General features: G+C 39.4%; 2 protein-coding genes across 2 annotated transcripts; both read right to left on the reverse strand.

Annotated features, from left to right (window-relative positions):
• Nucleotides 1-13: 13 nt before the first annotated feature.
• On the reverse strand, nucleotides 14-18,404 carry pir (pirin). The gene is made up of 9 exons (XM_059537059.1): nucleotides 17,920-18,404; nucleotides 17,725-17,817; nucleotides 11,731-11,811; nucleotides 6,890-7,096; nucleotides 3,070-3,154; nucleotides 2,077-2,121; nucleotides 1,384-1,466; nucleotides 1,210-1,276; nucleotides 14-843 (listed from the first exon to the last, which is right to left on the reverse strand). The coding sequence occupies exons 1-9, from the start codon at nucleotides 18,007-18,009 to the stop codon at nucleotides 725-727; spliced, it is 870 nt and encodes a 289-aa protein (XP_059393042.1). The 5' UTR covers nucleotides 18,010-18,404; the 3' UTR covers nucleotides 14-724.
• Nucleotides 18,405-18,475: 71 nt separating this feature from the next.
• Nucleotides 18,476-23,043, reverse strand: zgc:113276 (uncharacterized protein LOC553748 homolog). The gene is made up of 10 exons (XM_059537058.1): nucleotides 22,910-23,043; nucleotides 22,606-22,782; nucleotides 22,349-22,521; nucleotides 21,581-21,796; nucleotides 20,706-21,000; nucleotides 20,467-20,597; nucleotides 19,901-20,140; nucleotides 19,560-19,721; nucleotides 18,860-18,949; nucleotides 18,476-18,680 (listed from the first exon to the last, which is right to left on the reverse strand). The coding sequence occupies exons 2-10, from the start codon at nucleotides 22,778-22,780 to the stop codon at nucleotides 18,513-18,515; spliced, it is 1,650 nt and encodes a 549-aa protein (XP_059393041.1). The 5' UTR covers nucleotides 22,781-22,782; nucleotides 22,910-23,043; the 3' UTR covers nucleotides 18,476-18,512.
• Between the last annotated feature and the right edge of the window lie 2,441 nt (nucleotides 23,044-25,484).

Consider the following 25,484-nt stretch of genomic DNA (forward strand, 5'->3'; position numbering starts at 1 on the left):
ATGATGTTAGAGCTTTCTTTTTATTTTTACTTCACTTTTCTGAGCTGTTTTTATAATTACTTTTAACAACTGGTCCCAAGGTGATTTTTAGTGGATGTAACAAGTCAATTGCCCTCAAGTTCACACAGTTCTACTAGCATATTTATTATGACTTTTTTTTTTAGACGAATAAAATCTATTAAAAAATGTCTTGGCTCTTCCAAGCTTTATAACACAGTAAGTGGTTGTCGAGAATTTGAAGTCCAATAAAGTGCATCCATCCATCATAAAAAAGTGCTCCACATGGCTCCGGGGGTGAATAAAAGCCTATTGTAGCAAATCAATGCATTTGTGTCAGAATAAAATCCATGTTTAAAATGTATAAACCGTTATATAAACCGTAATCTCTAGCTTCTGCTTACTGATGTAAGACGTATAAGTGTAACACAAGCTCCAGTGACAAGTGACAGTGACATCTCATGAGAACCAGGTCTCCTCCAACAATAAAGTGTCCACACTTGATTTAAAACCTCTTTTTGCTGAATGTTATACTATAGCTTACTATCTTGTTTTCAAATAAATGAAACATGGTTGTATTTACACATATTAAATATTTCATAAATTTTTAAGTGTGATTTAAATATCAAAAAACCTCTCGGCCTGCAGAATAAGTTAAAGGCACAAAAAAAAATAAACAAAGCACATATATTCTATTCACCCATAGAAAGGGATCTTCAAGAAAAATTTAGAACTTTTGACCGATCTTTGATCGCCAATCTTTTGCCCTCTCAAATCCATTAGTGGCGGATCTGTAGTCCGAGATGGCTTGATTAATCTCTTCTTGTGTGTTCATGACAAAAGGCCCTAAAAACAAATAAACAAATCCTCTGGTTTTAAAAAATATATATTTTGGATAATGTAGAAACACAGAATGTTTATAATATAACAAATGTAAATATATTTATATGCGATATTTAAATATTCAAATGAGCACTGTCAATTTAACATGATAATTCAGACAAAATATCTACAGTATATATTACAAAATATCTTGCCCCCTTATCTATGTAAATCACATTTGACACAATGTGATGTATTTTCTCAGCAAATATTTATATATGCAATAAATTTAATTTGTTTAATGAATAGTCAAATCATGTTATCATACCCCTAATTCACAAAAACTTGTTCAATAAAATATAAAATATTACATATACCATTATTACTTACCATGCTGAACCACAGGTTCATTAATGGGTTCACCAGCAATTAACACAAAGTGTGACTCTTCAGCTGCCTAGAAATAATAATGAAGCGAATAAAGAGACTGAATTTACAGTAAACCTGAGTTCATACAAATACTACCAGAGTAGCGATTGGAATAGCAGGAGCGGGAAAAAAAACCTTGTTTTCTACTCTGACGCATTCACCATCTGTCAAAACCACTGTGTGGTGAGGCTCAATTGTCTGCAGATCATCATCTGGGCCTGAGGGAGATTGAAATAGATAGAATGAATTTCACAGTCCTATAGAAATTACATGATAAAAGTAGACATACACCATAAATCATTTTACATAACTAGACCTGGCCCAATGCTGACCCCACAAACCTGAATAATTAAGGGAAAATATCAGAAAGAGATTTTTTTTTTTGAGTCAAAGATGATCCCACATATTATTCCACCCACTTTTGGGATAATTTATCTACAGTTGCTCAATTTATACTAAACGTATTCCAAAAAACAACAGCAATATATGATTCATTTAGAAACTCCTTTGAAGACACAAGTGGAATATTTACTGTTAATGAATGTGGGTTTAATTTCCTACAACCTGGAAATCATCAAAATCAATCTGATAAATCAACATATCAAACACTGCTTTGGCAATCTCATTTCTCAATGTGAGAGTTTAGAGTTGCCATTGGCACAGGATCATAGGAATAGTCTAAATGTCTGTCAGATGTCCGAGAGAGAGAGAGGAAGTGAAAAAATAATCATAAAGCACCTGCTCGAATTTCAAGGACAGAAAGCTGCTAGAGGATTTGTCCACAGGAAGACAAAGTCTCTTTTTAATATGGTCTTCATTTGAACTCACCAGTGCATAAAGAACCTGCGAGGGTGTAGATGAAAGCTGTCCAACCTAAGAAAGGAATACTACAATTAAAACACTGGAACCATAATTATAAAATAATTAAAATGATAGGGTTAATGCAGCTAAATTGGGCCTCATTTGAGTGACTTAGCATGAATCAACTCTGTATGTTAATATACAATGGAACCAAAAGTCTGAGACCACCCTTAAAACATGAGATTTAAACTAATAATATATGTATGTGTGTGTGTGTATATATATATATATATATATATATATATATTTATGTGTGTGTGTGTGTGTGTGTGTGTATTATATATATAAATATTTATTCATTCAATTACAGAACATTATACCATATTATACAACATTAATATTCTGCGTTAGATACAAGAGATTTCAGGAAGTCATATACAGTACCACTAAAACTTTTCTTATCTTGATATGATTTTATTGGTCATTCTGAGGCTGCATTAGGACACACAGAACCATGACCAAAAAGCCAGACTCAACCTCTCTAATCCGCGGTCAGTTTCTGATATTGAAGTACAAAAACGCTTGATTCTCAAACGCTTGATTCAAAAGGCTACACTATACCTTTAAGAGCACTTTAAAACTCTGTACAGTTTATACTTCAAGAACACTTCATGTACTTAACTTTTGTTTAATGTCTTGCCTTCAAAACCTCTCAAGATGAGCCAAAGGAAGAAACACTGCTGTAGTGACTCAATGGATGAACTATGACTTCATTCACTATTTGAGTTAAAATAACACTGTACTATCCTTTCCCAGAATTTTGTGTAAGGTTTGAAGCTTCACAGTCATGCATTTACTGTAATGAGAAAAATATAGACTTACTCATAATTTGTTTACCTTAACTAGAAAAAATGCCATGTAAACCACGTTTAGAATGTTTGTAAGTACAGTAACTTTGGGATTAATGGAAAATAAGAATAATTAAATAATCATGAAGACATCTGATAATAATTTTTATACCTTTAGGAACAGGCTGCAAATGTTTTGCACCTTCCTTCAGCACAAAGTCGAGGTACATGGTTGGAGTTCTTGTGTAAATCTTTGACTGGCAACAGAAAAGGCATGTAAGTACCACAACATAATATTTAATCTTGAAAGAATTATGGTTAACAGCAGAAGACTACTGTGAAAAGAAAATTTTATGTGCTTTATTCATAACATTTCCAGTTTTACCAGATATTGTTATTGCTACAAGACAGAAAACAAGGGAAATTGTTCAATATTGTTTAAATTATGAGCTCAAACAGATGTAAAAACATTGTGTGTGAGTTCCAGTCCATATCTGGTTCCAGTAAGCCCAAGTATTTGGCTGACCCACATTTAACTTCAATGCTGCAACCACCCCTCTGCCCTAGAGAAACCCTCCATAACCACATTTTACATTTAAAATATTTTACTAAAACCACTTCCAATGAAGCCTGCTCTGAATTTCCTGCTGTTGTCTGAGAGAGGGGGCAGAGGATGCCCTTGCAGCAGCAATTAGTCTGATGGACTCCAGTATCAGATTGTAAATCGGACGTTCTAATTGGATGGAACATTTACAAAGAAGTCGGCCGTTTGGATCAAACATTTGGTTGTAGCTGCTCACCATGAGTCTTGGATCTTGTATTTTGTATTTCCCATAAATCATAGTTGGGAAAGAGACAGACAGAAGCGAGGGTGATGTCAATCCTCCTGACCTGCGTATGTAGAGCTGTTGGAGGTTATGGACCGAGCCACAGCAAAATTGTACTTGCCATGGAAGTGCGCTAACAAGGTGACACTGTGAGGCCGCCTTGACGAGCGTTTTGTTTCTGACCGCAGCCCTCTAGCTAAGGTGAGCCTTCCATTTCCGCCTGATCTCCATGCAGAGATCAAAAAGGAATGGAACAGGCTGTCTTCTCGCATCCAACGGTTTCGGCATAAGAGTTATGCCGACATTGAGGCAATGTGACTATGAGAGGATGCCCCCTCTAGAAAGAGCTTTCTTTCTGTGGGGGAGACATCCTCTCTTAATCTCCCTCCTTGCCATCTAAGCCCCTTCAGGAAATACATCTCTCTTAAATGGCAAGTCATATGTAGCAGCAGGTCAGGCTGTGGCTTCATTACACACGATGACAGTGTTTCAAGCACTGTTCAAGGCTGATCTGCAAAAAGACCTGTATAAAAGCGAGGGCCTTGCTCCTGATCAGGTAGCCGAGCTGCGCCGCACTGCAGATCCCTCTCTCCATGCTACCAAGCAGGCTGCATCTGCCATGGGCAGGACTATGGTGGCCATGGTGGTAACGGAGGGACATCTGTGGGTGAACATGGCAGACATTGAGAAGAAAGAAAAGGCTTTCTTCTCGATGTTCAGGTTTGGCCTTCCGAACTTTTCAGTATCTCTATCGAGACAGTAAGCGAGAACTTCAGGCAGGCGAAGGCACGCTCCGCTGCTTTCAGATCCTTCATTCCACGGAGGTCCAGGTCTGAGCCCGAACAACATAAGGGTCCTGGTCTGTCTCGATCCGAGGATCAGAGATAAGCACAGAAGGCTAGTGTCTCAACTCATGCTCCTTCCCCGCCTGCGGGTAGGGGTAAAAGGAATCATGGGTCACGTGGAGGTAGGCAAGACCTGAGGGATGTGATCCAGATGAGGCATCAGTGTTCTCGTCCAAATCAGAGTGATACTTACTCTCTACTCGTTCTCTTTGGGGTTTTTTACATCTGCCCTTATCCTCCCCTTCCTAATTCCCCTGTAACCACCAGCTCTCCACCTGACTGAGGTTAGGTGGGAACTTCTTGCAAGCAGTCTCCTATGCTGGACCTATGATGTTTCGGTTGGTTCTATGTTCATAGTAACCAACTTACTGATGGTCCGGACTAAAGGGAGTCCCCCTTGAGTGGGGCTCCAGCGCAAGAACCAGGGTGGGTCAATATGGTCCATTCTGTATATATGTATCAAATTGCTGGTGGTTATGTATGTACTAATCTAATCTTCTGTGAGTTTCTTTGCAGTGCCCAATTATACCATTTACTAAACACTCGTCTGCATTATGTCCAGCTGGCATGATAGCCCTGATTCCGGCTTCATGTTTCTGGTATCAGGCAGCCAGATCATAGGTTTCTGCTGGAGCCTTCTTGATCATCAGGCCCGGCACAGCACTGCAAGGAATTTCATGGATGTCTGGCCAGGTCACCCTGAGGAGCCTGGACGCTTGGTTGTTGCTGACGCATCAAGCGGGAAGTGGAGGTGGCAGTTACAGAAGTCTTCTTGTATATGCTGCCTCAGGTGATGCTCCCCTTGCCAGAGGTTTGTAAATTTGAGCTTGCCTCTCCCGTATGGTTTGGCACCTCTGCAATGCCCAGGAATCTTTAAGTGTAATCTTTTACACATGCTAAGATCTATGTACTTTCTGGAAACTACATGGTGGTGAGTGTGCATGTTGAACACTTTCTAAAATCCACGTAGCACTTTCTAAAATCCACGTAAGTGTGCAATGCAAGACTCTGCGCACTTTCTGAAATCATGTATGGTAAGGGGTTACATGCTCAGCTTCGTTCTCTTTCTTAAGATGGTTACACCTTGGTTCCTTGAGCTCCACTCAGCCAGTGTGTATTTATTTATTTATACACTTCAAGCATTGCTAGTTTAGCAGCGCTCCCCTTTACCAAGAATGGTAGCCTATGAGTGTGTTACTCTCTTTCTGAATTCGGAGTTCTCCTCTTATGTGAGATTGAGTTCTCTGTTCTTTCCACAAAGTACTCCAGCATTATTTTCACAGATCGAGTTGATGACTCTCAAACATATTGTTTTTGGATGCACCATTCCATCTATGAGCTGCACTATGAGAGTGCCACAAGAGTGCCATGAGAGCCCCCTCCTTAGAAAAGTATTTGAAATCTATGATTTGGTAAGTGTGCATGTGAAGTCTTTGCGCAGTTTCTGAAATCCACACTGTGGTAAGTTCGCACGCTAGTGCTCTGCGTTCTTTTTTTAAATCCTATATGGTGAGGGCTTCACGTGGTTGCTTAAGCCCAGTTCATCTTGGGGTGCAACTCCACCTATGTATCCTTGGATACATATCTTAACAGGGTTTTGCAACTAGGGATCTGTTGAGACAGCTCCTTCAGCAAGCTTATGCAAGAGCAAGCATAGCCCGTGTGACAGGCAAGACTTAGTATAAAATGCTAGGTTCTTAGCCGTATCCCTTTAAAGGAATCTTTCTTGATTCCAAGTCTTCAGCTCTACCCTGGGCGCAGGCCCTAACAAATAAGTTGGGTATGTAGCATAGGCCTTTGGCAGTAAGGGGTAATGTCACGGACATCCATCTAAACAACCCAGGGGCAATTCCCATGGAAATGGTAGAGTTGGTACTTAGTGTTCACCATGACTCTGGCCAACAATCCACTCAGCATGGCGGCATGGGTATACTGTTCCCCATTGCGACCCCTAGAGGACGCAGTTAGAAGTTCCCTTGAAAGGGAACGTCTCAGATTACGAATGTAACCATGGTTCCCTAAGTAGGGAACGAGACACTGCATCCTCTAGCTCCCTGCCATGCTTCTGACGCAAGCTTCTCCCGGTGCCTATTTATCCATAGTCGTGCCGGTAGGGACGTAAGGGGCTTTCGCCAGCCAACACATTGGTGTTGTTTCAATGTATGCTTCAGACACGGGTCACGACGAGGTGTTCCCCATAGTAACCCCTAGAGGACGCAGTGTCTCGTTCCCTACTCAGGGAACCCGAGACGTTTTCCTTGAAAATTATAACTAAATACAAAACTGCTCTCAGATCAGTAGCTTGTGCTATAACACCTACCTTTACTCCAAGAGCTTCCCCTGAGATTACATTCACAGTAACTCCATCTTTGCTGGGTTTGGGAATCTGTTTGCTCTTCAGCTCCTGGTACTGAGGCTCAACCATTTTATCTGCACTTTTCAAGTTCACCCAAAGCTGAAGGCCATGAATGCGTCCATCCGACACAGGCATCTCAGCATGAATTACCCCACGACCTGCAGTCATCCACTAACATAACAAAAAACAAAGAACGAGAATTTAAAACAAATACTAATGTTTTATTCCATTCTATTCCTAATTGAAGACCTATCTGGTAGTATTTTCCAATAAACAGACTAACCGCTCGGTTCAGGGGCTTTGCACACTGGTTAATGTCATCTTCTTGTGAAGCATGAAAGATCTTTATGAGCTTTAATTTCAACATAAAAATGAACCACTCAAGTTTTACAACAACAGCTAAATATTCCTAATGCAGCACTTTTCTTTCACCTCTTACTTTTTCGCTCTCTCTTAGTGGAAATTTCCATTCGTTCTGAGGTTTAGCAGCCCCTCTCGGGGGGGGGGGGGGGGGCATTTATGGAATTACATTTGTTTCAATAATAATGAATGAAACCTTATAAAACTGAACGTAACTTTTTCAGAAAATATAAAAAATATGCCATTACAAAAGAAGAAAAAAACAATGAAAATGAAAAAAATGAACTCACAGTTGCACAAATTTAACAGGCTCTTCAAATATACTTCATTCTTTGTTAATGTTTTTCAAAGATTCGTTTTCGCTAATCGTGGATTCTGAATTCATTGCCACAGTTTTCGCCCACGTTTCGCAGTTTTTCGTTTGGTGTTTTGACACAAACCTCTAGTGGGGGCGGGCTTAACAGTGATCTACTCTGATTGGATAGTGAGCTTTTGATGGACAGGTGCTCTCTGACCGGGAAGTACAGACGCCACCCAGTGGCGCGCATATTGGAAAGCACAAAATATGTAAATAATATTTGACCTTCGATCGTCTCAGTCTGTAAAGATGAGCTCTTGTCCTTCAAGGCAGCCTGAAGTAAGCTTGTGTTACTGAATGACAATAATAACCCGCAACAAACTGTAGCACACTGTAACATGAAAAACTTGTATCGATGTTATTGGTTACTTCAGTAACACAAGCTTACTTCAAGCTGCCTTGAAGGACAAGCGGAGGAGGAAGATGATGCCGCTCTGTGTCTCTGTCTCCTGAAAGCTCATCTTTACTGAGACGATTGAAGGTCAAATATTATTTATATATTTAGTAACACAAGGCACGACTTTTGCATACAAATCACCGCGAGAGCTTTTTTTTTCTTTTTCTATTTTTATTAATGCAGAGAACAAAAACATACAAAGATATAAACATACATCACATAATATCCACCACAAAAAAAAAGAATAAAAGAGGGCCAAAATCTAAACAAAATTAAATAAGGAAATCAAAGGCAGAGCAAATCTAACAGTCCTTATAGCTTTCTTATTAGACACTGAGATTACATTAAAATAGTTTTCCATTTCTTTTAGGAAAACAGAGAAGACAGGTTTACAGTTGGAGAATTTGCATTTGTGAATGTGAAATTTGTTTAGGATTTTTTTTTTAATTAATAACAAAACTGTTATTTTCATTTGTGGGGTCAGAGTCATAATACCCAAATATAATGTTTTTCATATGTACTGTACTGAGAAGCCTGGCAAAATCTTACACTTGACAAACACACAAATATCATCCCAAAGTTTCTGAGTGTAGTGACATGACCAAAATAAGTTTACAGTTTCTTCAGAACTTTACAGGGTAGAACCTGTGTATGAGCTTAAAATAAATGTCTTTGTCACCTTTATTTATATAGCGCTTTAAACAAAATACATTGCGTCAAAGCAACTGAACAACATTCATTAGGAAAACAGTGTCAATAATGCAAAAATGATAGTTAAAGGCAGTTCATCATTGGATTCAGTTATGTCATCTCTGTTCAGTTAAATAGTGTCTGTGCATTTATTTGCAATCAAGTCAACGATATCGCTGTAGATGAAGTGTCCCCAACTAAGCAAGCCAGAGGCGACAGCGGCAAGGAACCGAAACTCCATCGGTGACAGAATGGAGAAAAAAACCTTGGGAGAAACCAGGCTCAGTTGGGGGGCCAGTTCTCCTCTGACCAGACGAAACCAGTAGTTCAATTCCAGGCTGCAGCAAAGTCAGATTGTGCAGAAGAATCATCTGTTTCCTGTGGTCTTGTCCTGGTCCTCCTCTGAGACAAGGTCTTTACAGGGGATCTGTATCTGGGGCTCTAGTTGTCCTGGTCTCCGCTGTCTTTCAGGGATGTAGAGGTCCTTTCTAGGTGCTGATCCAGCATCTGGTCTGGATACGTACTGGATCCGGGTGACTGCAGTGACCCTCTGATCTGGACACAGACTGGATCTGGTGGCCACGGTGACCTCGGAACAAGAGAGAAACAGACAAATATTAGCGTAGATGCCATTCTTCTAATGATGTAGCAAGTACATAGGGTTTTATGGGAAGTGTTTCCGGTTCCGGTTTACCTAATTAATGCAGCCTAAAAATCCTTTAACGGATTTGGATAATAAGAGCATATTAGTATGTTATGTGTATGCCAGGTTAAAGAGATGGGTCTTTAATCTAGATTTAAACTGCAAGAGTGTGTCTGCCTCCCGAACAATGTTAGGTAGGTTATTCCAGAGTTTGGGCGCCAAATAGGAAAAGGATCTGCCGCCTGCAGTTGATTTTGATATTCTAGGTATTATCAAATTGCCTGAGTTTTGAGAACGTAGCAGACGTAGAGGATTATAATGTAAAAGGAGCTCATTCAAATACTGAGGTGCTAAACCATTCAGGGCTTGAAAACGTTGTTATAAAGTGAAGCAACACCTTCAATTTCATCAGTGATCATATTATTTACAAAAAGTGTTTTCGTAGAAAGGGATCTGATATTCAATAAGCCAAGCTTTATCATTTGTTTATCCATATTGCTTCTGTTTTTTATTTGTTGAACCTCAATTAAATTGTTAATCTTAACTTGGTTTGGACGTTTTTTGTATTTTCTAGTTCGGGGAACAGACACGGGCTCTGTTTCCGGAACCGAACAATGTACAATCCCTGAGCTAGACGCATCCAAAGCCGTATCTAGAGCCCTAACATTCTTACTGTCCTCAATTAAAGTTTGGATGCGTGTCTCTAATTCTGAAATCTTCTCTGTCAGCCTAACTATTTCCCTGCATTTATCACATGTGAATCCCTCATCAGCGACAGAGATAGATAAACTGTACATGTGGCAAGAGGTGCTAGTAACAATGACGGGAGAAGCCATTACTCACCGTGCTTGATGAAATATTCTTACTGCGGTTGTTTGATGAACTTGTGAAAAACAGGAGCGAGGGGAGAAAAGAAAACAGCGATAGGTTCGAATGAAAACACTAATGACAAGCTAACGAGTGCTAACGCTTTGCCTTTCACTTTTTTTGCGGTAGAGACCAGATTTAATCACCGCGAGAGCTTTCCAATATGCGCGCCACTGGGTGTCTGTACTTCCCGGTCAGAGAGCACCTGTCAATCAAAAGCTCACTATCCAATCAGAGTAGATCACTGTTAAACCCGCCCCCACGAGAGGTTTGTGTCAAAACACCAAACGAAAAACTGCGAAACGTTAGCAAAATCTGTGGCAATGAATTTAGAATCCACGATTAGCTAAATAAAAATCTTTGAAAAACATTAACAAAGAAGGAAGCATATTTGAAGAGCATGTTAAATTTGTGCGACTGCGTACATTTTTTTCATTTTCATAGTGTTTTTCTTCTTTTGTAATGGCATATTTTTTATAGTTTCTGAAAAAGTTACGTTCAGTTCCATAAAGTTTCGTTCATTATTATTGAAACAAATGTAATTCCATAGCCATTTGGCACTAGGTGGTTTGAGTTATGGAGGCAAACACTCACCAGCTTATTCCTTCTATGTGCTACTGGTATTATCAGGGAGTCTCTGAGTGTTTGATAATGAGGCTGTAGCCCCCGGTAGCTGGAGGTTAGGTGCGAGCTGTAGTTAAAGTACCGAGGCCTACAGACATATTAAAGGCCCATTAAAACATTCCCTCACTGATCCGGGAGAAATTGAGACAGCTTTATGACACAGAAAAACACAGGAAGTGCCCTACGGGTGTCAAACTCTTAGTCCATTTGATGAGTGTGTGTATGCATGGATATAACATCCTATGAAACGTAAATACATTTTATTATAGCTTAATTTTAAATTATCATTTTTACATTCAGTGTATAAACAATAAAAATGGTGGCTTTCCTTTTATCTATAACAGACTTGCGGAAATGTACATATTTCTGATGTGTTTAAAGAATGTGTAAAAGATCCAGTCCCACTTTATGTTATGTGGCCTTAACTACTGTACAATGTACTTGCATTTAAATTAATATTTTCATACAATGCACTTATGGTGTACATACATGTTTTTACATTGTACTTATATTTTAAAAATACGTGCATGTAATCATATTTATAATTACAATGTTGACCAATCCCTTACACCTTAGCCCACCCTTAAACCTACCCATTCCACCAAACCTTACCTGTATCCCACCTCAATACCAGCAAAAGTGCTATGCAATACAATATGAATACGATAAGTACATAGTGTAAAGCTATAGTTGTAAGTTTGTAAGCTAAGTACATGGTAGTTAAGGCCAGATAATATAAATTGAGACCAAATGTTGTTTTAAAATTATATTAGACATGTAGTCTTTAACATAACCATTATTTTACACTGACAAAATTTCACATGAAAAAAATTGCATGTTGATTAAATTACTACAAGGTGTTCTACCTGAAGATCCCCAGATTCTAACCTCCCGCTGTGACCACAGGAGTCTTCATGGGCTGTTACCCCACTCAACAAGTATGATACCTGTGCAAAAAGCCAAACATTTAACCACATACAGTATGATGACAGAAAAGTCCCACATGAGAAGCCTTTTGGAAACACAGGGATGAGGTGTAAGATTGTAGTTTTCTGATTGAAAACGAAGCCATTTCTTGGGGAAATATTCAAGCAAAAGACAGTATGGAAAAGTCATCAACTTGATGTTCATTTAGAGGAAAATATACATGTCAAAATCATACAGGTGAAAGGTTGGGCTGAGTTTGCTGAGTAGATGCAAAAAGTTTATGTTTGAGGGATTTTGGTAAAGCCCTGATGGACTATAAAGCTAAATGCCAAAAGCAGATACATCCTAGGCCGTGAGATGGAAAATAAAAAGTGTAAGTGGGTGATGATCTAATGAACATTTGATCAGTAAATAATTCTGACACAAATACCCATATTTTTTCACTGTCTAGTAAAGGTCTTTTATGCACCATAAAAAACATAGCTAGCTAGAGGTTAGATGCTAATGTGTCATAATCAAATTTTGCATATACTAAATAAACATCTTACCAATTAACAAAATCTGCCCTCGGCCGTTTCCCATTTGTCCACTGAAAAAGCAAAAAAATGAATGTACATGGTCAGCTGAGGTGGTCCGACATAAAAAGTGGATTGATTGCATGCCATCTCCCACACAGACAATGCTGCTCTCAACAGGATATGGGAGGCAGGGTAAGAGGTCAACTTCTGACCTGCCAGATGCTTGCTTGACCTGTGGCCACAGGCAGCCTGTGATTTGCAAGCACAGCTGTGATCTGATGGTCACGTGGCTATTCAAGAGCAAACACACCTGCATGTTTCAGGCAACATAGAAGTCCAATTTTGCTAACAATGCTCATATGAAAAATTAAACCTCTTGAACCTACAAAGATAGCCCTAAACTCGACAAGCATACTGGACATTTATTATTGTTTGTCTGTGTTATGTATTGTTTGCCTGCAGAACAAATTACCACTCTAGAGGGAATAAATATTTAGCCAGAATTTGTTACGATCGGGAACCCAGGGAAACAGAGAAGACGAGAGATCTAAACGCAGTGTGAGTTTAATGGGTAATCCAAATACAGAATCCAACAAGCAGAGGGTCAAAATCAAAAATCCATCCAAAACAAACAAACAAACAAACAGGGAAAGAACGGGTATAGTAACCAGAAACTCGGAAGGCGAGGAAACTGGGTGATGGAAAGAAAGGACTCCATGAAAACAAACAGAAACAGACCGGTTAATATAGGCAGGGTAATGACTATCAAGTGAAGACACCTGAGTGCAATTAACAGGAGTGCAATTACTGTGATGAAGGGACAAGGCTTTGTGGGAATTGTAGTGCCTGCGGTGAGGTGCCTATGGGGAAGTGAGACTAGTGGAGACTCAGGGAAACAGAGACCAGACAGCGTGACAGAATTTGGCTTTAGAGTGCTCTCATAATGAGTCACTCTCCAGCAAATCTCTGAATACAAATATTACAAGAAAGATCCATTCATGAAGGAAGGTGACACATAGTCAGACTCATTCTGTATAATGAATGATATTAGAGTATATATGTGTAGATGGCAGTAGATGATAGCAAACTGTTTAAGGAAACAAATCTAAATGATTTTCACAGCCACACAGACCCACTTTCCATAGGAACAGTTTATGCCAGACACATTGCCAAACTGTGAGTAAATGCTCTGGTTACTTACATAACCTCAGTTCCCTGAGATAAGTGAATGAGTGTTGTGTCGTCATTTGAGGACTGCATAGCGAAAGTTCTCTAAACTCGATTACTGAAGCCTAATTGGTTAACGTTTGTGTAGATGCACAAGCCAATGGCGCTCAAGACCGCCAGAAAGGGCGGTCCCACCACTATACAAGTCGGCTCAGAGCGCCATCTAATCAGAATCATACAACTGAAGTGACAGCCATTGATTTGCATTCAGCTTTAGCACGGCCAGTTACGCAACACTCGTTCCCTTATCTCAGGAAACCAAGATTACATGAGTAATCAGAGTGTTCCATATCAAAAGGTAACTCCCGTTGCATCATCATTTGATGACTGCTTGGGGGATGTATCCAGTAGCGCCATGCTATAAGCAGATGCAGAACTCTGCTTGCTGCGCGAGCTCAGCCCAGGAACATTCAGAAAGGGCTCCATAAGCCTGAGCCACAAAGAGACCTGAGAACATTCTGATGTCTACTTGAGATAACTCTCTCTGCACAAGCATTAGGCAGATAAGACCTGCGCCTGCAGTGCAGGGATGTCCAAAAATGACTTTACTGTTGTTGGGTCCAAACTCAAGACAGGAAGCACTGCAGACAAGGCTTGTAAATCCCCTTCTTACTTTATTGATGCCCCAACCAAAAGCAGAGCAGATTTAAGTGTCATGTCCCTTAAGCTGGCTGTTTGAAGCGACTCAAAGGGGGAGCTCTTGAGAGCTATCAGGACTATAGACAAGTCCCATACTGGCACTATCCCAGGGCGAGGAGGGTTAAACTGGAGTACCTCTAAGAAACCTAACGATGAAGTCGTTCCTGCCAATTGTCTGGCCAGCCTTGAGAGAATGATTCCCCACGATGGCTGCCACATAGACTTTGCCAATGGAAGGGGTATGCCTCTTATCAAGCAGCTCCTGCTGAACACCAATCACTGAAGACTGACCACTTGAGGACACAGAGGCACCTTGAAGACTTTTTTGCCTCTAAAATTGTATTAGTGACTCACACTTGGAGCTGACTAGACTGTTGAGTGGGATTACATGAAGGCTATACACTTCCTGCTGGGGATGCCAAATCTTGTCCTGCGCCTGCGAGAGATGGTCCCTCCTCAGTCGTATTGATCGCGGCGCTGCAGCAGCTGGATCATCTCAGGAAACCAGACTTGGTTCCTCTAGAATGGGAGGAGGAGAGAGCACTTTGTCTCCCTGACTCCCCTGATAGCCTGGGGTAGCAGGGCAATCGGAGGGAAGGTATACAGACAGATGTTGGGCCAATCATGGGTTGGACTGTTGGACTGCCCTCGTACAGAATGCCTCAGCCTGAGCTGGAGGTGCCCGTCATGACCACCTTACCAAATTGAAGGGGACGGATGTCCTGAGGGGACGTGTAGACCCTGGCTTGAACGACACAACCACTCGCTGAATATTCAGGGAGCGTTCTGGTGTAATCAATTGTTGAATTTTCACAGAGTCTATAACTCTTCCCAGAAAGACACTCACTGTCTTGGAGTCAGAAAAGCAAAAAGTTCCCATTCTGATTTGGCCAGTCATCGAGGTAGACCAAAAAACAGATTCCCATGAGTCTAAAAGGGGAAAGATCTGCATCTGTGCACTTCGTAAAAGTGCAAGGAGCCAGGGACAGTCCGACAGAGAGACTATGTACTGATAGGCAACTTCCTCAAAGCGAATCTCAAGAACAGTCTGTGACAGGGTGCTATTTGTATGTGAAAGTAAGCATCTTTCAGATCCACAGACAGAAAAAAAATCCCTAGGGGCGCAAGGAACTTTTTAAGTTAACATTCTGAAAAGCTGTCACATGAGGGTCCTGTTCAGATGTCTGAGATGGAATATTGGTCTGAGCTCACCATCTTTCTTGGGAACGTGGAAGTAACGGCTGTAAAAACCAGAGTCACTGTTTGCTAAGGAGACCATTTCCACGGCAACTTTGTAAGCAGTGTATGTACTTTGGACAGAAGAACATGCGCTGTCTCATACCGAATTGTGAATAATACCACTGAAGCGAGGTGACCTGCAAGTGAACTGGACCAAGTAACCTTATTCCATGGTTTTTAGAATCCAGCACCAGGGATGGCTTTCCAAGCCTAAAGCTAGGTGGCAAGCGGTTACTTTCCTACTAATGGTAGTTCATGGCATGGGGATGGGGAACTGGCATTTGCAGTGTGAGGAGCGGAGTATTGCTTTTGTGGATCAACTAAACAGTGGTAGTTTGCTCGGGCACGTGCTGAATAAGAAGGACGTGCCCAGCTTGAATAGAATTTCCATCTCTCAGTGTTGAACGGAGAGATGAAGAGTAAGCGTGAGCTTTCTTTGATGAATATCCGGCCTCAGTGAGAACTGATTCTTTCCTTTTCCTCTCAAAAGTTTTTCTTTGCGATACTCAATTCTCTCTCAGTGCGAGCAGCCAGCCCCCGTCAGCACAATGTTAGAGTGGGCGTGGTCCAAATGGGTTTAATCTGAAACTGTCACACACGCTGGTGACGCCTGCTGGTCAAAAAAAAAAACTCATGCATAAAAATGACTTTTTACAAACCCAATGCAAATTCTTTTTGGAAAGTATAATATATTAAATGCAATCAAAATAATGAAATACCATTAAATATGAAGTGTCTGTATAATATGTTTTTAAAATAATAACTATTAATTTGCAGGGCTTGCTTGCTTTATGGAGAGCTTAAAAAGGCCAGTAAGAAACTACAACTTGTCCTTTTAATTACAGAAATGTCTCATTACAAATGTCTACAAATTGATAAAACTGATCCGAGATCAGAGACGATTAGTGGTTTGCTGCTGGGAGGCGAGCTCAATGAACTCCCAAAGGCAAACTATTGAAATTTCGAAATGTTTCGAAACAGTTATGAGAATACAAAGCCTCATTTACTGAAATCACGTGTAATTGGAATTTCCATTCATGCTCCGAACCACACCAAAACAAGTGGTTTGCAAAGGTTTTGAGGCTTCATTGAGCAGTGTTTCAAAAATGGCCATCACTACATCAGATGTTGTAAATAAACAAGGAGACAAAAAGGCTAAGTGAGTTAGTCAGCTTTTCTTTAGTCAAAATACTGAGATTTAAAGGAAGTTTTAAATGACCATACAATCTCTCACAATTGAGTGAACCGTTTTTTGAGTATTTAAACTGCCAAATAATATGGGAATGGTTTCCTGGACAATCTTTATATGCTCAGCAGCTATTTTTAAATTTCTGACTTTTTTCCGTTTGGACATGAGATATTGAAGGACACCTTAAAAAGAAAAGAAAGAAATTGAGAGAAAAAAACCCAATAGGCTTTAGTTACATCACAGCAACAAACCAGAATTTGATACCTTCTAGTTGGTTGCATTTGTTTGTGGGGAAGGGGGGCATTATTCGATTGGATAAAAATGTTTGTAGTACAGGATGATTCATCAATATTTATTTTCGTTTTTTTTTTTATGTTTAGGCTATGTGCTAAAAGTGAATTTAGTCAATGTTCGTAACATATAGTACAGACTACCTCGAATCGTAATCGAAAGTCAGTTTGAGTGACTGCAGTGCTAAACGTTAAGAACCTGTGATCCCTCTAGTGGTCAAAGACGTGTCTCTCATATATCATCGCGATGGGTCCACCTTCTCCTTTTAACTTTTTTCACAGTGTATATTTAATTCAGTGAATGTTAACCATTCTCAGTGTCATTATATACAAAAATGTAATAGCCTGTCGTACTTAATTATTCAGACGGCTGTAACAGAAGCATTATTCAGAAACATGTTGTCACGTTGTAACTGATACTTTTCTCAGCGATGTTTTGGATAGACTAATCACAGCCGCTTGTTATTACAGGAAAAAAATTCTAGTTGTTTCACAGAAAACATATTTCCATTTACAGAACAACCATTTATCAATTAAACAACTACACATTTAAGTGTACCAAAGTGTTTCGTAAGACAACAATAAAAGTGCTGAAGTGTTGTTGTTTTTTTGAGCCGCCACGCGCCTCCTGGCGGAGGACCCCGTTTTGTCCTGAACATAATCAACAGGAAGTAACGTTAGGTTAACATTACTGCCATTGACTTTAATTCATTTAACCTGACTACAAGGATCAATTTAACAAGTATCGCTCGTTCCATTACTGTATTAATTCATAGTTTTAAAGTACACGGCTTTGCCTCTTGACCGCTGGAAAATAAATAGCGTGTTTACCGTCTCAAATCCACGGTGAGGATGATCAGGAAAACCTGCTGGTTTGGCGATACAGAATTCATCCAGCATCAAGAAAGGGTCTAGATTCTTCAGCTGAAATAAACAGTGAATTTTATGCAATGTGTCATCGTGCATTAAAAAATAACCAGTTTCACGCGTAATACACAAATTCTACAGAAACAGCAATGAACTTACATCTTTCCGTCCAATACTCCGTCGAACTCGAGCCCCGACGCCTTCAGCCTGTTCCACACTCATAACGACCTTAGCAACTTTTCTAATCATGATAAACAACTTGTTATCTCTTTATAATCCTAATATTTTGTTTCGGTTCTCAGTTTGTGAGCTCCCAAATGCACCGAAAGTCAAAAACGAAACAAGATGCCCATATATTTAGACAACTCGGCACTGCAATTTTATTCGCTCTTTCAAAAAAAACTAAAATCTTTATTCACCTATGACAGATCACAGGTGTATACTTCATATGTTGACGTTTTAGGTTTGTCATGGCTTCCTATACGGATCACAGTCCCACTTCGGATTATTTAAAGGCGCAGTGCCAGTTACAATGACAATGCAGTATTTTGAGCCACTTAGGATGACTATGCGTTTACACATGACTATTAGTTTAAATGAGACCCAAAACAAAGGTTAGGTCATTAATTATTAGTCAGCATCATGTACAGTGTGGCATCATAAAATATAATTTTACAGCTAGCATTTCCCCCCTTCCTTGTCACTGTCAGTTTGACATCTGAGACTGCCTTCTGTTCTCTAGATGCTAGATGTTACAACCACATGAGACCGTGCATATGTGATATGTACTCTTCAGTGCGGGTCTTTTCCATCCTTTCTGATGTACTCTCTTCCAGTCCACTGTGTTGAGCTAAGATGTCTTTGAAAATGCGTATACTCGCAGCTTGACCCCCTGCTAGATTCACTGCATGAGGCCCAACCTGTGGACATTTCATATATTTATTACCTTTACTTGTAGTAATGTTATATGCAGCCTAAAATCATAGTTAGCATGCCGGTGTTATCTAGAAATTACTCAGTGATGACTCATAGTATGACTCACTCAAATTCTTTCACCTCATACCACACGTAATAATACATAACAAGAACATAACAGCACCTGAAGTGCTGCATATTGTCCCGTCAGGTAGAGGGGGCATCCTGATGTCCACTGCAGTGATTCTGTTATGCATGGCCAGCCCTCCAGAACCTGTCAAGCAAGAAATGTACAGTTGTGCAGATGAATAATAATAAAAGGTTTCAGGATTAAAAGAAAAAACCTACTGTATCTGATACACATTTCTTAAGATTCTAGATTACTAACATAATCAAAAATTTATTAAATAAACGTGTTGTAGCCTACACAATCTACTACATCCCTTCTGTGATCTAAATGATAGTTCATAGCAAGTCAAAGGCCTTTAGGTTGTGGTACACCTGTCTTTTTAATTTAAATTCTTTAGTGATATTTCAAGGTGAGCATTTACTGGACTGAATCAATTTTACTTGATTACCCCTACATGGTTTTTTAGAAAATGTTAAAATGTGATTATTAAATATGATACATCGGGCTTTAAAAGAACATTTATTTTTATTTCTTGTATTACATTTCATTAAATGAAAACTACAAACTTTGATTATGATACTAAGGAGTTATGAGCCACAAATTCCTGATGTATCAAATATGATACTTAACAACAAGGGTTAAAAGTCTAATCTGTTACCATGTAAGTACATAATGTAATAATGTATTTATATTTGTATTATGATTCTTCAGTTGAACCCCTGTTATGAAGTTTTTGAAATGACCACATGCTCACTTGAATGGGGAATTTTGTCATGACGTCAGAGAGTAAAGGGTCCTGGGTAGCATCCAGTTTGCAGCCTGTTGCCAGCCAGATCTTTTCTCCACCCCATTGTTCTCCACTGTTTAAGAAAACCCTCCAAAGCTGTGACTCATAACACCATTTAGCTTCAGCCACCTTGGGGTAAAGACATTTTAAATAATAAAATATTAATTACATTTCATTAAGAAAGAGCTGTAGACTCATTGACCTTAGATATTCTTTGGACTTTGTGTTCAGCTGTTAATGACTCATGGCATGTAGCATCCCACTTGAGTATAGCTGCCTCACAATAGAGCCAAAGGATTGTGACACACCTGGCAATGAGCTCTAATCATGAGCTGGCCACTCTGAATGAAAGGCTGAAGTTGTGCGTAGGCCTCAGGGGTCACTGATCCTCCTTTCCTGGCTTGTTTGATCATCGTTAGCCTCTTGTGAAAACTTCTTTCATTATAGAACTGCCTTAAGTAGGCCATGCCATCCATCTTGATCCCATGCTCGATGTGGGAATAGCGTCCAATCAGACTCTCTATATCCCCAACGTCAAACTGCTTAAGCTGAGAGAAAGCAAAGTATGTTATTTTAAAATAATAAATTAACTAAGTAAGGGTTTTGATTTTTTGTTCCTTCGTGCTTGAAGGAGGTGGCGGGATTAATTTGATGGTTCATATATCTGACATCATTTCTACAATGGCCAACGTCACCTAGAGCACCTTTTAAAAATCATTCCATGTCCATTAAATTATTTGCCAGGTAGCAAGTTGTTAGTCTCAAAATACACGATACACAACCCCTAAACTTTATATTATTAGGGATTATTTGGCAGTTATGATTAACTGATTTTACATTTTTCTTTATGTAGCTATGTTTACACTCAGTTTACCTGTAAATGTTTTCGTAAGACCCAGGTCACATGACATGCACCCTGCTTCAGCGCAATTGAGATAATATGGGCGCTGGTCAGACCTCCACCTACCACCAGTACTCTCTGACCCCTCCGGCACACAGGAGAACCTGAGAAAAAAGTGCATTTTCATCATCTCACATTATTCAAATATAGTATGTATTTACTTTTTGCTTTATATATGGCTGATCAGGAATTGATAACATTTAGAAACTCACCTGAGGAGGATTCACCCATCTTTTCATGTGTACAGAAGTAATGCATGAGCTGCACTGTGTGTTGTAGACTTTGCTCTGGGTAACTCTCCTGGATTGAGTGAACCCAACATGGGATGTTTGCCATCTGTGCCCTGGAAGGTCCAGTCGCCATGATAACTGCTTTTGCCTCTATATTTTCCCCAGTGTGTAGTGTCACCTTGAAAAACTTAACCTTGCTCTCATCCTCAGCTAAGACTGGAATGATTCTATCCACTGTGGCCCTGATTAAGACGCTGTCCAGGTCATATTTGTGTACCTAGGTGGAAGCCCTTTGCAATGTAATCCATAATATATTAATATTTCATAGTGCATTAATAATTCAACTTTTAAAGATAGTTTAGTATTAAAACACATTGCACTTAGCATTCCGAATTAGATATTTGCTAATGTTATAGCTAGCTGAAACTCAATTTTTCATAATGCTCAAAGCATCATGCAGCACAGTTTTTCCTTAATACCAGTAGTGCTGTCAAAACAACTGTATGTAGGTTTGTGACTTTAGAGCCTCATACAGTTAAGAGAGTGGAATTAACTGTCGTAAATATAACACTGCCAAAATTACAGTAGACAGCTGCACATGCATTTGTTGCTGTCATAAAGCAATCCACCCTTTTTTGCAGAATTTCACCAAAAAATAAAGATCAGCCACAGATGGAGTATGAGAAAGAAGCCAGCATCATCCTTATTAGTGTACCATCAGAATGACTTTGAATTTCAACGTTTATACTTAAAGTAAAACATAAAAAAACTTACATTCAGTTGCTTTAAAACCATTCATTTCACAGTCGGTTTATTAATTCTTGTTAGTCAGGCATTCTGTTGCATGATGCTCAGACCTGCTCCTGGAAGAAGTCTATACTGAGTTGTGTTCCTGGAAGACTGAAATACAGGTTTTTCTGTAGGCCGTTTGTTGTGCTCAGAAGCTTTTTGTCCTTCTTTCCCAGGCGATTGTCGTTAAAAAATGCATTCTCATCCTGAATATAAATTTTCTCAGGTAAACAGTTCAGCTCATCCTCCCGATTTTGCTCCAACACAAAGTCCTGCAAGGCCTTCTGAAATTGTACACAGAGGCACAAACTATTAGTCCTTTTGAAAGACAACTTCATTGTAATGTTTATTTCTTGGTTTGCATTATTGTTTGTACATTGATCATGTCTTACCATCTATTCATCTGTTGTATTTTCTTACAATAAAGTACTATAATATTTTTTATGCTTTAAATTTTGGGATTTCCAAATTTATTTATTACTTTTTTTGGCAGCCAAACCCCTTTGCCCCGAAAATATTTCCTTTTAATTTTTCCTTTTAGATTTTAAGTAAACGTTTCAGTAGTTGAATAACACATGCTGTTCACGGTTCTCTGACAGCCTACCGTAATTGTCAAATTATATTTAATTAGACATTTCAGCATTTAAGTAAATATTTTATTTGAATTGTTTTTCATTTAAAATTATTTCATTTATTTTTTCCATTCTTATCAGATTATTTATCTTATTATAACCTTATGTACCCTCAGTTTGGAAATCCTGCTTGAACTTTTTCAAAGAGTAGACTATTTCAATGGTGATGTAGATGTCAACACATGCTCTCCAGAGCTAAAATACCTTGTTAAATGGATCGGTGTGCACCAGCGTGTGTGATCGAAGGTGAGGGATGTTCAGGGCGGTAAACTGACTTTCCCACAGTGATGTCCATTTTCCATAAGAATCCACCACTTTGAAATGCAGCGAAGGACATGCCAGACATTTGGCTTCATTCTTTGTGTCAAACACTGGGCCTGATGGAAAGAAGATCCAAATCATTCTGTGTTTATAGTATGTATGCATGGAAAAATAAACCATAACCAAACTGCTTGACTCACTGATGGGTTGTCTCTTTTTGTTTTTGTACCGTGCACTTTTAGCTTTAGTTTTGCTCAGCTGAATTCCCTGAAGGATATCAGCACTAGATTGGCAGAGAGGTTTTTCAGGGTTTGAGAGCAGAGTAGCGAGGGTTAAAGCATGAGGACCTCCTCCAATTATTAAAACATCCAACATCCCTAAAGAGAGAGAGAGAGACTGAGGGAAGAACAATTCAAACAGCAAAGGAGAATTAATCTTTGCATGTCGCCTCTAACTGAATGGTCTTACTGTTACTAAAGTTAGAAAAATAAAACAATCTCCTACTTGCTTATGAGGTCTGTTTCCTCAAGATGAAGAGCAGTTGGTTGACAAAGTGACCTGTTGGACAAACAGTTTTTGGTTTGGGAATAATGTGGCACATGTTCCCCTCTCCATTCTGAGTCTATAGATACTTTGGCTCATGATTGGCTGTCTGACTGAGTGTCGGTCTCAGAATAGCTCTGTCCTAGAGCAGTGGGGCTTAATTTTAGCACACACTCATCACTGTTATCTAAACAAGAAAGAACTTTAACATTTTGGCATCTTCAAATCTCCAAAATATAAAAATACCATTTAACATTTTATAAATATTCTAGATAATAGTCAATAATATACATATATTTATTAGTATTACAATGCCAGATACGGAGATAGTTGATCGTTGTGTATACGTGGTCTGTTGTAGGAGCTGCATGATCAATTCAGAGAGGAACCTCTATTTTGATTTGCCAAACTGCCTCAAAAATGTGGCTCTTCAGGTTACATTTTACAATGTGGTTTGAGTCAGAGCATGCAGTTCCTCTGGTATAATTTAGTTCATCCTTTATGCATTGGTTGGTGTGTGTGGTGATGGAATGGCATAAAACTGTCTGGTGACTTGTTGTGGGAAACCACAAAATCAAAATATCATGAATCATGTTAGCAAAACTATCAATGTAAAAAAAAAAAAAAAAAAAAAAAAAAAAAAATTATATATATATATATATATATATATATATATATATATATATATATATATATATATATATATATATATATACATATATATATATTCTTACAAAAATAGTATTCCTCTCCAGTGAGCTGCCACTTTGAACTGTCCTTGTATGGGAAAAGAGCTACAGTACATAAAAAATCTTCACATTTTGTCTTATTGTGTTTTTTTTTTTAAATATTCTCAATTAATTTTTTCTTCTCCGAGACATATGTTTTCCTTTCCTTGGTCCTTCTAACTGATATTTTTATGTTCCATGTTAAAAACTAGCATTCAACATTGAAAAAAACGGTTTAGGTTTATGTGGACACATGTACATCAGCAGTTGCACAAATGTCCAATAGATGGAGACATGGACATGTTCAACTTTTCCGTCAATGTGTTTTTGGGGTTGTTAGGCCAGTCTATTGTTTTTATTTTATTTTTTTGTTGTTTTATTTTTATTTTTATTGTTATTTATATTTTATTTCTCCATTCTCATGAAATCGTTATCTGCTGACTACTTCTTTCTACCTCTTTCTCATCAAATTTTAAACTTTCTTTTAACAAAACCTTCTTTCTTCCACCATTCATTAATATAAAGTAATAACATCACTTCCTGATTGTTGCTGCTGTGTGTATTGAGTTTGAGCTCCGTCCCGTTATTTTTTATCTACTATTTTTTTATTTAAAATTTTGTATTTTTTTATACGCCATCATTTTTGTTTCTATAATGTGTGAATATATCCTATATCGTATTCTACAACAAAAACAGTCAGAGCGCCTTGTTATCACTAGTTTTATTTTGATTTCCTGAGTCCGTTATTTAGCTTATAGACCGTTAGCATTGCCAGCATGGTTGCCGCAAATCCCGCTTGCATTGCTAATACTCTATTCACACACATTACCGTTGATTTACTCACTGTTACTTGCTTTAATGTCGGATGTATGTCTATCTTTGAGTGCAAGTCAGGACACGTTGAGCTGGAGGACATGGAGAAGCAGATTCGCGATCTGGAGGTGAGGCAGGCCCAGCTGAGAGAGCGGAGATCCGCGCTGGAAACCTCCCAGGCTGATGCTCACAAGTCCAGGGTAAGTATACAGCGCTGCTAAAAGTCCCACAACTTCAACTCCGTGTGTTTCTCTGCACAGGCCCAGTGCACCCAGGACGCGATCTTTCCAGATGTCCTTCACTCTGGTGCAAGGACACCATGGACCCTGGGTACATCCACAGCGGAGGACGCGAGCCAGGCCCCGGGCGATGACTTCTCCCCCTCTGGTCTTCGAGATCTCCACCTGGAACCGTTTCGCTCCCCTCCGCAAGATGGAACGTGACGCTGTGAACGCTGGTGACTCCATCATCCAACAAGTCTGTGCTACGTTAGCCTGTTTCCCTGGTGCTCATGTTCTCGATGTTTCTCCGCAGATACCCACGATCCTGAAGACCGACGAGAGCCCCGGCGCTGTTGTGCTTCACGCCGGGGGTTAACGATAAAACACTGCGGCAAACGGAGACACTGAAGAGGGACTTCAGGAGCCGGATCGAGACGTCCGCAGTGATGATCATCGTGATAGGACCACTGCCCACGTACCGACGAGGATACAAAAGTTTCAGTAGATTTTTTGCTTTAAATGAATGGTTATTGTCACGGTGTAAGAACAGAAACTGCTCTTTGTTAATAATTAGATTTTTTCCTGGGAGCGTTCTAGGCTCTTTCATGCGGATGGCCTGCACCCCATATGACTAGTAAGCTACTAATGACTTCTAACCGCTTAAATGATAGAAGTAGTTGCACTGTCCAATCTATTAAGACTGTGTCTGTTCCCCGTATTGTGGGGTCAAAATATACATTTAATGGAAGATCTAGAAAAATCGTATCGTGATTA

Source organism: Carassius carassius, chromosome 44, assembly GCF_963082965.1.
Source record: "Carassius carassius chromosome 44, fCarCar2.1, whole genome shotgun sequence".
Classification (NCBI taxonomy): domain Eukaryota; kingdom Metazoa; phylum Chordata; class Actinopteri; order Cypriniformes; family Cyprinidae; genus Carassius; species Carassius carassius.